The sequence below is a fragment of the Notothenia rossii genome, assembly GCF_949606895.1.
Source record: "Notothenia rossii genome assembly, chromosome: 7".
In the NCBI taxonomy this organism is placed as follows: Eukaryota; Metazoa; Chordata; class Actinopteri; order Perciformes; family Nototheniidae; genus Notothenia; species Notothenia rossii.
The window spans coordinates 17808384-17822289 of NC_136905.1; the positions used below are offsets into that span (position 1 = coordinate 17808384).

The following is a 13906-nucleotide window of genomic DNA, read 5'->3' on the forward strand; positions in this document are numbered from 1 at the left end:
CAGCAACAGCAGAAGAGCAATTACTTACTGTAATTTGTATAAAAGAATACAAATTCAACAGATTAAAAAAAGATGAGTCACAACAGAGAGCAATACCAAAACTAGAATATTAGTGTTAGTAGGAGCCATTAAGCAATGAGAAGAATTTGAGTAGGCAAATAAAAGCAGATGGTACTACTGACGGAAAACAGTGTGTGAGGACATCCTATAAATATTGGTTTACTGGTATTAGCTTTCAACATCTGTATCTGTAAAAACAGCTTTCTGTATGCCAAAGGGATAAACAGATTCCCATGCATTAATCTTGACTCACATTCAAACAATACACTCATACATACTTAATATAAGCAAATCTAGGAGGAATCTCTGAGCGTGGCGGGAAACAGTTGTTGAAGCTCAGTCAGGTTGTATACAATTACACATAATGTATAAAGGGCAGGTGTTGTGTCCAGTGTAATGTTCATATAAATAGATTTATATAAACCAGTTATATAAATACAGACTATCACTTCATGAACAAGATGCAGTGAATCTTAAAACATGTACTTTAAAATGCCTTCAATCTACACATACAAGGAAAACATGTTAACTCAATTTCACAACATCATGGACTAGTTACTTGGGTTGTGCCTGGCGTGTAATGTATGTTTACATTTCAACACATCGTGCATAAAACAAAAACAACATGGAGACTGACCGGACGAGACAGACACAAGGACAGACAGACGGACAGACAGAGGAAGACAAAGAAAGAAAGTGATGATAGTGACTCCAGACAAGAAAAGCTGTCACTCCATTGAAGGCCCTTTGCAGATTTGAAAGGACAGTGAAGATAAGACGTATCAGATGACCTGCAGGGAGCTACCTTCTGATGCAGCCACAGTTCTTTCAAATCTGCAAATCCCTCGGGTCGCAACAAAAGTGTTAGGGACACTATATCCAGGTCAGAAACAGACAGTAAGAAAGACAGACGGACGTGCTTGCAAGCAAGATGTCAGACAAATAGAAAGAGAGTTTAAGACGTGGGGAGAGAGAAGAGAGAGAGAAATCTTACTCGCCACGTGTGACTGCGGAGGAGCCTGGTAGAGTTTTGGGGGAAGGGGGGGCGCCCTTGGCGGTATAGGAGGGTAAAGGTTTGGATAGTAGAGGGGAGCAGCGAGGGCAGGCAAGGTGTGAGAGCGGGGGAAAAGCGGGGAGCTGAGGTGGAAGCCTGAGGTGCATGGGGGGGGGGCTCCGGGGCGATGGGGAGGGGAGAGGGCACCGATAGGGGAGAGACGAGGAGGGGATCCCCTGTGCAGAGGGCAGTTTTTAGGGTGGTACAGGTAATATGTAGGGAGAGGAGGAAGCTCTTTGGACGTCCTGGCCTTGTTTCTGTTGTCTGTGTGAGAGTGTGGGCGCTTTTCTGTATGCAGCGAATCAAATGCGTTGATACTGTTTGAATACGTCATCATGACCTCTATGTTCTTATATGGGGTGGTGCAGCCCGGGGCCACTGTGGTGCCACTAGTATCAGGTGAATCTGACTTAACGTGTGTGCCTGAGTTACAGCAGTATAGGGAGTCAAAATGACAGGGAGAGTCAGACGCAAAGTCCCTCTGTGTGTTAAAGATAGTCCCATAATCACAAGGAGAGTCTACACTAACATCATCCAGGGATTCAAAGTTAAAGCCGAAGCTCATGTCAGTGCCAGAATCATCTCTGTGGATACAAGCTGAGCTGGCAGCAGGGGGGGTCGGTGTGTTGCAGTATTTGTCTTTGGACTCCCTGCCTGCATGGCTGTGGGGTCTGGGATCTGCAAAGGGCTGGGCGTTACAGTAGCCTGGGTGATAGGAAGGGAGGGCAGTGTGCAGGAAGTAGGGTTGGGAGGACTGGGCGAGGGACAGTGGTGGGGAGGAAACTACTTATTAAAAAAGCCAAACATTGGAACAGGAGTCAGGATGGAGAGGGCAGGCGCACAAGCAAAGCGATATGAAGGAGCAAAGCGGAGCAATGGACAAACAATGGAAACAACAGAATGGGATGGATAGGTGAGGAAAACAGGGTATCAAGGTAAAAGTAAAAAAATAAATGTGGCAGAGAAATGGGAAGGAGAGAGAGATGTCGAAAATGTTAGTGTCTGTCGAGAGAAAAATGCACATGAGTGTATTCCAGCAGATATCGTCATCATGTAACATCATGCACTAATGCAGAATTCAAACAGTTGATTGACAGTTACACATGAGAGTCAATGGAGTTGATTTATGAAGAGCAATAACCACAGTCTATCATTTAAAACGATTTAACACAACAGGAAATGATACCCTGGCCATAAAAGGATAACTGTTGAGCAGTTTTGCAGCTGCACGGTAGAAATACTCAGCAAGTCAATCAGCCACTCATTCACCAATGACAGCATCATTAAAATGTCACCATCAATCACAAAGGTCCATCATATTTCAATGTGAGGTTTACTTTACGGCATCTGCTTTCACTTTCTTTTCATACTTGAATTTGAGAGTTCACAGCACAGTGTTTTAAACGTTACTGCAGTGCGTGCCATCATCACCTCTGGATCACCTTCCTCTCTATGCCTGTCTGTCTTTCTCTTCTATGCCTTTCTTTTTTTACATCCTTTTGCTTCCCCACCACCCCTCCCCTCTCCAGCAGCAAAGCATACAGTGTAATGCTGAGTCAGTCAACAGATAGCAGAGTTCTGCCCGTTCCTGCTCAATCACCATCTGTCTCTCTATGGATATTCAGAGACTGTAGCAACAACCGTTTTCATTACCTTCACTTACCTGTAACAGACTCCTAAGTTATGAGTTACAAAATCAGCTAAAAAACAATCATACCTTTGTTAGACTTGAGCTGTCTTTGAACTGCAACAACACATGATACTTCCTATTTTTCTGGCACTGGCTCTCAGCCATTGGTCCATGTGCTAAGATCCACCCCTTGGGCTCTTAAAGGTGTACACACCTATTGCTGGCTTGTTGCAGTGGTTTTAGAGGGAAACTCCTGCAGCATAAAACTCAGCAAATATAAAGTCTGAAATAATGTTAGAGTACTTGTAAAATCAGAGAGGTAATTTTACTTTAAAAACGTGAAGCCGATTGGGGATGAATATGAGCAATTGAAATCCAACATACAACCTTTCAAACTATCTCATCCTTAGTTTTTATGTAGTATACTGCAGCACTGCATGAGATAAGTAACTTGATCTTAGCTATCTGTGCCACTCTAGGGAGCGAGGGTGGGTGGGGGGGTTGGGAGCGGCGAGACAGGAGAGACAGCAAGAGGAAAGCATCCCAAGTTGATGGGATGGACAACCAGTAAAGAGGCAGAGGAAACAAATACAAACATATTTAAGAAATAAACTAAAAGAATGCAAAAAGAAGATTAAGGTGAAAAAAAGGGGGAAGAAAGTGGAGAGCTCAGTGGGCGCTCCATAATCCCCCTCATTGGTCTGAAGAGCAGATGAATAATTAAATAAGGCAGTGATGACATCAAACTTTGATAACGAGTGCAGGAAAGACTGTCTGGAAAGTGTCCAACTTCCTCTTTCTCCTCATGTTACGCTCACTTTCCTCACTGTCTGTATCCCTGCATCTCTCATTGGTGGTCATTTTCCCTCTGTAGCTTCACTTCCACTGTCTTGTTCACTTCACGTCTGCAATCACCTTCTGTTTATCCCTTGTCAACATATATCCATCACACATCATCCCTTCTGTGACTCATGCTTGTCCTTCATCTCGATGCTCTCGTTCCAAAAGCTACATATTTTCAATAAATGACTCAACTCTTGCTTTTCTGATTTGTTCTATTGTACTGTCCAAGGTTGTAATTTGTGCATTCCAGAAAAGCGATCAAGTCTTTTTTCCATCTTTTTCTTTTCATCATCTGTCAATTCCAGATGAGTTGTGTTGTTAACATTTTTAATTTGACGTGTTTTTTTTTCTCCCACACCCACACACACACACCCATGCAGACCTTCTCCCCTATATCATTGAATTCAGCTGCCCTTTTATTAGCACTTGCATCATTTTGATTATAATACTCACCTGTGGTTCTTGTTTCAAGAGTCCTTCCTCCGTCGGCTCGTCCCCGCAACTCAACTTCCAACACCACCTTTTCCTCCTCTTCTTCTTTCCCTTCCTTCTCCTCCCTCTTGACTCCTTCAGCCTCCCACTCTCTGCCCGTGGTCCACAGGCTGCTGTCACTGACCGAGCAGCCAATCTTCTGTATTGGGCACAGCTCAGGTTGTCTACCCTCCTCGTCAGCTCTCTGGAGCATTTCCTTCAGAGCGGCCATTGAAGTGAGGGCTGGTGGCGGCTGCATGAAGAAGGCCTGAGCCTGAGAAGTGTATTCCCATTCGTTGCCGTCTCCGCCTGCCATCTGTCGTCTCCACCTCAGGTTGTACAGGATGTCTGCATCTGGAGTGATAACGTTTGGGTCAGGGTCCGGATCAGTGATCACCTTTGTTTGCAGGAAGGTGTTCTTGTTGCCGTAACGAAGCTCTTTAAAAGTTGTGACGTGTGGAGCTGAACCTGGAGATGACCCCGATGAGCTGAGCTTCTTTTGACTCACCACGTGAGATTTTCTCATTGCAAGGAGTGGAAGCTTTGGTGGGCCTTCACATTCAGGAGTGAACGCTATTAGCCAATCAAATCGATCAGGCTGTGCAGAGTTAGCCACAAGAGTGCTCACTTTGTGGGATGGCACAGATGGGGGGATTGGGGGTAAAGGACGAGGAGGAGGTGGAGGGGGAGGTGAATCTAGCTCCCCTGCAGAATACCGGTAAGAATCAAAGCTAATGTTGTTTGCTTTAGTTTCATGTGTATTGCTAAAACCAGCGCTGTAATAGGGGTCGGAGGTCAGACCGCAGCTCCTCTTCCTCCTCCTCGCCATCTCAGTGAACGAGGTGATTCTTTGTGTGCTCTCCTCTTCCTTGTTGGTTTCTTGAGCTATATAAGCTATTCGATCTCCATCTAACTTGCCTCTGCTGCTCCATCCATCTCTGTAACAATCCTTCTCCACCTCCCTCTCATTTAATCTGAACTCATAAGAATCCCCACACCTGGACGAGATATCTTGATCTCCTTCATCCTCTAACCCTCCAACGCAAACACTGAGCTCTGGGCTGAGTTTGAGAAGCTCCGCTTGGGTCACTCCAGCAAGCATCAAAAGCTTATGAATCTCTACATCTAGTACATGGAAGGATGGGGGAGAGGGCAGGACAGGTGGAGGTGGAGGTGGTATGGCAGGGGGAGATGAGGAGGAGATTGATATGACTGGCGGGGGAGGCAGAGGTGGGGGACGTGTGGTAGGCGGAGGGAGGGAAAAGGGGGTGCTTTCCTGTAGGGCCTGAAGAGCAGCGAGCCGCTGTGCCTCCTTCCTGGCAAGGTGACGCTTCCTAGGGGGAGGAATGGGAGGAGTTGGGGTGGGGAGTGATGGAGGCGGAGAAGGGGTGGTGTAAAGAGTGAGGTAAGGGACAGGTTTAGAAGTTGGGAGGGGAGGAATGGAGGGTGGAGATGGAGGTAGGGGTTTCTCACATCTAAAAGTAGTGAAAGTGGGGGACGAGGAGTTAGGGGAGAAAGTAGACAGGGTGGGAGAGGTGGAGACAGCCATGGAGGTCGTCTCCCTGCTGATATTGATGTAGGTGTGGAGGTCAGAGCTCACGCTGGCATGACGCGCTGGGGGTTTGGGGGGTCTCGGTGGTGGCCCTACAGGAGAAGGAGTGAGGGAATCAGGAAGGAGAGGGTCCTCACAGTCTGAAGGAGCCGTGAGATCAACCCCTGCATCTGAAAACTCCTGAGAGTCTCCCATCGCTCCTCTGCCGCTTTTATACAACTTCCAGGTAATGTCGATGTTGCCCATTTCATCCATTACATCTGACAGATCTTGCTCCTCGAGATCCCCAAGATCAAATCCCTTCTCGTGGAGTTTGGCGATGTAAGCCAGTTTTACTTCCCTGTTCACCTTCTCCAGGTGGTCCAGGTGGTCTAGTCGATCCCTCAGAACATCCCAGTGTTGCTCCCCCTCAAGGTCCCAACGAGCCACTTGGATCACCTGGCTGAAGCGCTCCATTTTCCCAAACTCCCCTACTGACTCTAGGAAGTCAAGCAAACCTAGTTTGTTGATCTCTGAATCACCTTTGACTCCTAAGTAGTCTGGAGAAGGGGAGTCCAGGGCAGAGGGGTAACCTTCATCTGGGGAGCACGGGGGAATTGGGGAGTGTGACGTCAGGATGAAGGGGTTGCAGTTAAGAGGAAGGGATGGGGGTGAACGCGCAGGAGGCTTGCATTCGCGGGCTTGTGGGAGAGAGTGGTCTTTGGGGGACAGAGCGAGGGACAGGTTGTCTTCGTCGTGGGAAGAGCAGATGGAGGCGGATTGATCTGCACAGTCAGACTCCAGATCAGAGCAGGAGCTGATGGAAGTGGAGGATGAGGAGGTGGAGGAGGAGAGCGAGAACTCCAGTAAGGAGGGGGGACAGTCACAGCACGAGGGGACCAGGGTGTCATCATCATCGTCGTCAGCCTCATCATCATCATCATCAATATCAATATCCCCACTGTCTTCATCGTCATCTTCTTCCTCTACTTTGACATTTTTCTTGTTGTCCAGATCAGCGCTAGCGGCTGCGTTCTTGCCTTTGTTTTCCAGAGTGGCAGCAGGGCGGGCGGAGGCCTCCAGCTGGGCCTGCGCTTGTGACGGGGGCTGAGATGGCTCCTTGGCTCCTTTCCCATCCTGCCTCTGTGGCAAGGGGGCCGGAGGAGGCGGTAGCTTCAGTTGCTGTCGGATAGAGATGGTGTTGTTGTTGTTGTGGTTATGGTTAAACATGCTGTTGTTGTCCTGCGGGGAGCGGCCATCGCAGCAAAGACACGGGAGGCTCGGCTCGTTGCAGTTTGTGTCAAGAGGGAGAACGGAGGGAAGTGGAGGTGGAGCGGCCGCTGGTGCAATTTTGGCTGCGGCAGATGCACGAGTCTTGGGTTTGGGCTTAGCTGTTTTGGAGATGGTGGGACCTTGTTGGCTCAACCTTTGCGAGACAAACCTGGACTGGGTGACCGGTGCTCGAGGCTGCACCCCCACCCTGGTCCTGGTGGCTGCAACAGGGGTTTTGGTAACTCGGCGTGGGGAGGCCGCGGCGATCGTGTTCATGTTCTTATCCTCCCTCTGAAAACCGGGGCCATGAGACTTCAGTCCAGCCACGGTATTGGTCCGCCTGCTGACGTCAAAGCGCCGCGGCTTTGGAGGCTGAGAGGAGCCACTAGAGGACTGCATGGTTGGAAAGGGACTTTTAAGTGTTCTCTGATATTTTTGTTGCTATAGAAACAAGTGTTGAAAAGGCAGGACGGATCCAAACAATGACGCGCGGTGACGGTCACATCTTGGCTTGACTCCCAAGATCCTGTAACATCAAAGGAGGGGAGACACACAGTGAATAACGACTAGCGGCAAAATTCTTCTCTGCAAACGTAGACCGTTTTCTTGCTCTTAACACGTTTTCACCAAAGTCTTTGAAGTTTAAACCCACCATCTGGACTATTCATTAAAACAATTGCTTTTGGGCTTTTTGTTTTATAATTATCTCAGCCCAATTCCTGGGATGATACAACAACACTCATATGAACACAAACTGTCTTACACACAGCACTGTAGAAAAGAAAAGGGATCAACAAAAGGACTATAATCAAACTAACATAAATAGTAAATAAAAGATAGACAGAAAAGGAATCAGCAACTATATTGATCTTCAATTAATCTTTTAAGTCAAATATTCACTGGTTCCAACTTCTCAAATGTGAATACTCGTATGTGTTTGGACTCTTTTATGAAAGACAACTGCAGATAACAGAACATTTAGACCATCGGTCAGACTAAACAAGAGATTTTTATTTTTTGTAAATATTCAGAAATTGCTCAGTTACACCAATACTTGAAAATGTCCATATGTTTTTTAGGGTGCATGTTTGCCTCAATATGCTGTCTCCTTGGTATTCAAATTCAGAAAACAGCCACCCACAAATATTAAGAATCACTATGATAATAATTGTCAGCTAATTCCTCGCTTAATAACTGTCACTCATAAACTTCATCAGTCATGTTCAGCTCCACTGAGCACTGATTATCATGACTTATACTGTCTCCATCTGTGCCAGCCCTTCCTTACAAGTTGACAAGAGGCCTAGGATGTAGATCAAAAGAAATAACGTTTACAAAAAAAAACACAGTACCTGAAGCAATGACTTAAAATGTAACTGGAGCATGAAATAAGCAGCAGCTCTGAACAACACTGAGTCTGCCTTTTTAAAACCCATCTACCTATTACTCATATATTCCTCCACAGTGCCCTTCACATCAGTGAGGAATATAAATCACTCTAGTAAGCTAGCACTAGGCCTTCGTCGGAATGAACATTGAAGCTAACAAAGCCATGAAATAAAACAAAAATAACAGCAAATGTACGTATAATTTAACCCGTTCACAGTATTTACCCCATGCATTTATTGATCCAACGGAGCTGATGGAGACAGGGAGGAGGAGGGGGAGGGGGGGGGGGAGGAGGGGTACCTCCATCCGCATCGCCCTCATATAGCCCACAGGCCCATTCGCCCCTAATATTTCTCAAATATTACACATAATATTGAGATTGCAGTTAAAACCGATGATAATAATAATACATTTTGTCTCAAAAAGATGCGTTAAATGTCACTGTTAATAGCGGAATGCATGTTCCTTGATACGCAGGCTCTGTGTGGAAATAGCAGCTTTCGCTTTTCCGACCACACTATGCAGGTTCATTAGAAAACATATTATTTGTTTAAAGATATGTATATAGAATGATACAAAATACGGACTCGACTCACAGTCAGATTCAGGTAAAGATGGACGAAGGTCTCCATCTCGTCGCGCTCGCTCACATCCCAGTCCGTGTGAAAGTGACTCTCTCTCCGACGGCAGCCTCAGCATCTGTCTTCTCGCGAGCGTCCGACAAACCATCGCCCCCCACCCCCCTCCCAACCCAACCCAACCCAACCAGACCCCACCCCACCCCTCACTTTCCTTATCATCACATTCAATTTATCTTATGTCATTTTCAGCTTCAAGTCCTTCAAATAATTAGTTTTGCAGGGAAGAGCCTCATTTGCCTATGACATCATCCTATCTGCAGCTCATCCATGCATTTATTAATCTGCTTTAAGGAAATTAACTAACATACAATCCTCCTCACATATCCCAACTACTGCTTCTAGTCTTGATTGTAATCATTTATGAATTTGTCAACTATATTCTTGATCAATCTAATAATGTCAAGAATCCCCACTATATTCACCCCATTATTGAATTACTATCATACATGGAAAAATAAGCAGTCATTTTTGTAAAATAAATGGCTGAAACAGTGAATAGATAATCAAAACAATATATTTCATATAAATATTTTATATTATTGAAAGAATTTATAGTTTTTTGCTTTACAATCATCAAAAACATGCAATAGAAAGAAATATAGTCTTCACATTATTATTTATTTAAAGATATAACATTCAGTTCAGTACAGATTTTACAGCAGCAATATGAAAATATATGGAATTAGAAAGATGCCCTTTGACAGAGTGCATCTGCTGTCATAAATGTACTTTTACTTGTAGTCCCTGACCAACTAATACATCTGTATTTAAACAATTACAACTATTTCTACTCTGATATGTTTCTCTATCCCGCTTTGCACTCAACAGTGCACACTTATATGAATGCTAGAGCGTATGTGAATCATTTCACATTCTTCAATCTACAGGTTTCTTCAATAGAGAAAACAACACACTGTTGATTATGCATTGCGTTTAATAAATAGGTAGCATGGACCAGAAGAGGCAGGCTGTTTAATGACAGTCAAAACCAGATATCTACAAACAGCCAACCATAAGAAACTGCCTGCAGGATTTTTAAGAGCTGTTCTGGTCATGCTGATCGGAGTCAGCCTTGTCCTTGACGAACCTTCTTCAATAATGGCGAGGAGTTAATCTGTGCGTCATGAACAAACCCAAAATGGGCCCAGGCTCATAAATGTGACACTGTTTGTCCTCTCACTTGTTCCTCTTGTATATTTTCTTAGCAAAGTTGAGGAAGACTGAGTGGGGAAGGTTTTGAGCGTGACACGCGATGAGTTTCTGTAGCCGCTGGTAGCTCTCTTCCTCATATTTGTGGTACAAAGCTGGCATTTGCAGGGTGTTGTACAGAGCTTTGACCTGCTCCACACAGGCATCATCGTGTTGCGCGTAACATGCCTACAAGAGGAGAGGAAGACAGATTTAACATTTGCTCATCATCTTCAAGAAAGCAACTCAGATAGAACTTTTTTAAACATCCTACAGGGAAGAGTTCAGAGGTCAGATCCATAGAAAACATAGTTTCTCTGTTTTAGCACATTATTACAATAAATTATGTTTTTATGTACGTTTTAATAAATATTTGTATCTATTGCAGAGAAGCAATTCTGTTTGTTTGAATTGTTACATTAGGTTTTATGACCTGTTTTTATTTGATTAGACATAGGAGTATTAAAAGATTTGTAAGAAGGGACACTTATATAGTCACACAGTGCTGCGTTTCTATCTTTTAAAACACCATTTTACTACTTACTTGAAAAATGACCAATTTTCTTATGGTGGTATATTTTGCATTAATAACATTTAATCAAAAGGAACATTTGAGAATCTGTCCACTAGTAATTGATTCTGAGATGTAATTATATCATTGTATTTTATCTGTTGCATGTACTAACCAAATGTTAAGTATTTATGCATATTTCTTATAATGTTGTGATGGAAATAGGGAGTAAACCCGCCGAGTGAATTCATGGTTGGCCTACATTATACTGAAATACCACACTTTCAAAATTGAATTTATGTGCTGGCAACAAATTCCCTGCAATTATATCTAACCATAGTTTGAATACAAGTTATTTGAATATATAAAAGTGTTAAAACAGAGGGTTGTTATCTGAAGTCCCACCTCGAGCTCTGCTCTCTGTTCGGCAGTCATTATTTCCAGGGCCGTCACCACCAGCCAGCTGCATTTATTATCCTGGATGTCAGTACCAATCTTTCCAGTCACAGCAGGGTCTCCGTAACAGTCCAAGTAGTCATCCTGCAAATGATACACATAGGGTGGTTATCAACACTGAATAGTCTGATGCAAATGATTCAATACCTGACGGGAAAGAGGGATGACACGTTTAAGGAATTACCTGTATTTGAAAGAACTCTCCCATCTCAAGTAAGATGTGTTTGGCATTATTGTGTTCCTCCTCACTCTCAATTCCTGCCTGAAAAAGTAAGGTGAAGTAGTTGAGAAAAATATTTGATTGATACTACTCTGTTTCATTTGAACACACCACAAAAGTAAAGAAACAAACTCACCATGTACATTGAAGCTGCTACTGGGAGATAAAATGAGTAAAAGGCAGTCTTGTATTTCACAATGGCTTTGTATCTGAAAGACAAGAACAGAATCAAATATTCACATATACTTTTGGAAGCAACATCTTTCTCTGAACATTTATTTACTGATTTTCTTCACTACCTTGCCATTGTAAATCTGCTGAGGTCAATCTGACCAGGGGGGGCCGTCATGAGGTCCAGAGCTTGGCCAAGCTCGGTCTGGAAAGAGGTCTGAAACAGCGGTAACATGCAGTAAGAACAATGTGTCAATGTGAAGGCCTGTTTAATCAATCAGGACGTAAAGTACCTCAGTAAATAGCTCCAGTAAGTGGACGTAGTAGGGCTGCTCCCGGCAATGTCTGCGCAGAAGTCTGTAGATCGCCGCTTCCAAGAGAAACGAATCATTGATGGCATCCAGACCAATCCCATCCTTCAAAACAAACACACATGATTCACCTGAGATACTGAGCACACCATTAATAGTGGAAAATGAATAATCGCATATCAACAAACAAGAAGTTTGAGTATCTTTTTGTAAAATATAAAGCCTCACCTTTTTGTACCAGCAGGGTTGTCCTCTCCGAGTCACAGATCCATCCATCATATCATCTGCCACCAGGAAAAATGCCTGAAGCTGCGAGCAAAGGAGACACAGTCGTAACACTTTCCTAATGACCGAGAGAACGTAACACCCTGGCAAAGTGTCATCACAGCAGTCAGTCTGAGTCTGTGCTTGTTGTGAGCTTTTATGACACATTAGGAGCACATAACAGCTTTACCTTCCTACAACCCCTCCACAACTGTGTAACCTTGATCATGTCGAGCTCAGGTCTGAATAAAGTATTAAACAAATAACATGGTTAAAGATATTGTGAATTCATTGTTTTAAGGTGCAATGAACCACTGTGTTTTATTCCATATGTCTTACACCAATTTTCTTTTGCCAGACCTTTTACTTAAACTTGACAAGATAAAGGCTACAGTACACAGGCTCAACTTGAAAGCATAAGGCTGACCGACTGTATTTTGTATATTTCTTATTTTATGTTAATTACTTCTGATGCAATTGTAAGTGTTGTAAAGTCCTGTTTTTCATTGCATCTTAGTTTTTTTTGTGCACATCCTAAATGTACTTTTTACGTTTTTAAATGTAAGGTTTATTGTAAGAAAAACACAAAACATCTATTTACCAACTCAATGCACCATCCCACAACCAGGGCCCTCTGCACGGTCTCCTGTGTGAGCTCAGTGGGCGGGAGTAGCTCCCTCAGTGAGCCAATCACAGACAGGCCTCGGTTCCTCTTGCCTCCAGGGGAGTTGTACACCAAAACCTAAGAAGAAAACAGGCGCAGGTAGGATCAAAATGAAGTAGCAGTCCACTCCTGCACCTGTCAGAGGAAACAAAGCATGACACCATACATACCTCTCTTAACCTGCTGAGTGCGTCAGCCAGCGCCGGGTCAGATAAGTCCCTCTCTGAAAGCTCCGTCACCAGCTCGTCAAACTGGGCTTCAAACAACTGAGGGTCCGAGAGCAACGCCTTTTTGCTGCTGTGCGTCCCATTGCAAATGCTGTCTCCCTGGATAGACGAGGTGCACAGCAAAGCAGATGTAGTTTTCAATTTGAACGGAGAGACCTCGCTCCACATTGTGCGGAATATTTGAGGGGCATTAATGACCAAGCTACGCAGACCTCTCATTCCCAACCTGCTAAATGTCCTCTCTAACTGTGAACAAGCGGTTCCGGTTTTTATTATAACAACATAACGTTAAACTTGTTCCGGTTGAAGAAAACTATCAAGCCGGTTAGCTCCATGGTCTCTTAGCCCACTAAGCTCATAAACAAGAGCCAGGGTTACTATTATTAGCTAAAGTTGGTTTCCCTATCATGAGAAGAAGCGTTAGCTGACATTGTTTTCATGCATCCAGCCTGTGAACAAAGCTAGCTATAAATTGCCAAATTAAATATTTTTGGAGTCAAACATATGCCTTTTCATACCATAATGATTACTGTCCTGTTGTCCCGTATTGTGAAGTACTCGAACGGTTATTAGTTTATCTTCTGTTTCTTCGTCTTTCTTTCAAACTGAAGACAGTGAACGTCTCCTCAGACCAGGATGTGCAGGTTGTAGTTCGCTGTCACGTTGCAGTCCGTTTTAATATAAAGCGCCAGAACTAAATTCCCCAACATCCATTGCGAGAACTCGAATGGTGCATGTGGGCGTGAACTTTGGAAGGCTCCATTTGACATTGAGCGTTTTGATTGGCCAGCGCAATCGAACCAGGATGGGTTTTTCCACTGGTTTACCAATAGGATTACAGAAGAGGTGGAGTCAAGGTGGAGTGGGGAGATTTGTGAAGCAAGAGGTGAGCCTATTTTAATAATAGATTAAAAGATAGATAGAAAAGGGGGAAAAAAACGCTAATAAAAACCCATAAGAAATTAACCCTACAATGTTGTATAAGATTAACAAAACATCAACA

The 13906-nt window shown here is 44.0% G+C and overlaps 2 protein-coding genes across 6 annotated transcripts in view; both read right to left on the reverse strand.

Moving 5' to 3' along the window:
- rusc1 (RUN and SH3 domain containing 1) overlaps positions 1-8941 on the reverse strand; it is a 17276-nt gene extending 8335 nt beyond the window's left edge. For 2 of the 4 annotated variants that reach the window (XM_079641008.1, XM_079641006.1), the window contains exons 1-3: positions 8847-8941; positions 4041-7387; positions 1055-1900 (exon numbers count right to left, since the gene is read on the reverse strand). In XM_079641008.1, the coding sequence (XP_079497134.1) occupies positions 1055-1900; positions 4041-7260 (4066 nt within the window). In that variant the 5' untranslated portion in view covers positions 7261-7387; positions 8847-8941. The remainder of the gene's footprint in view (positions 1-1054; positions 1901-4040; positions 7388-8846) is intronic. The other 2 variants (XM_079641007.1, XM_079641009.1) reach the window with 2 other exon arrangements.
- Positions 8942-9490: 549 nt separating this feature from the next.
- Positions 9491-13571, reverse strand: fdps (farnesyl diphosphate synthase (farnesyl pyrophosphate synthetase, dimethylallyltranstransferase, geranyltranstransferase)). 2 transcript variants are annotated; one of them, XM_079691611.1, is made up of 10 exons: positions 13422-13571; positions 12847-13002; positions 12614-12754; positions 11977-12057; positions 11731-11853; positions 11566-11654; positions 11403-11475; positions 11231-11308; positions 10996-11130; positions 9491-10268 (listed from the first exon to the last, which is right to left on the reverse strand). In XM_079691611.1, exons 1-10 carry the CDS (start codon positions 13422-13424, stop codon positions 10068-10070), a joined length of 1080 nt encoding a protein of 359 aa, XP_079547737.1. In that variant the 5' UTR covers positions 13425-13571; the 3' UTR covers positions 9491-10067. The 2 variants fall into 2 exon arrangements, with proteins under 2 accessions (XP_079547737.1, XP_079547736.1); XM_079691610.1 differs by lacking the exon at positions 13422-13571 and having other exon boundaries at positions 12847-13397.
- Positions 13572-13906: the final 335 nt, after the last annotated feature.

Coding starts and splice junctions, on each gene's coding strand:
- fdps (XM_079691610.1), bottom strand. CDS start 13,122: ATGAGAGGTCTGCGTAGCTTGGTCATTAATGCCCCTCAAATATTCCGC. Junction 12,058..12,613: donor TGGGATGGTGCATTGAGTTG/GTAAATAGATGT, acceptor CTTTGCTCGCAG/CTTCAGGCATTTTTCCTGGT. Junction 11,655..11,730: donor TACTGGAGCTATTTACTGAG/GTACTTTACGTC, acceptor CCGCTGTTTCAG/ACCTCTTTCCAGACCGAGCT.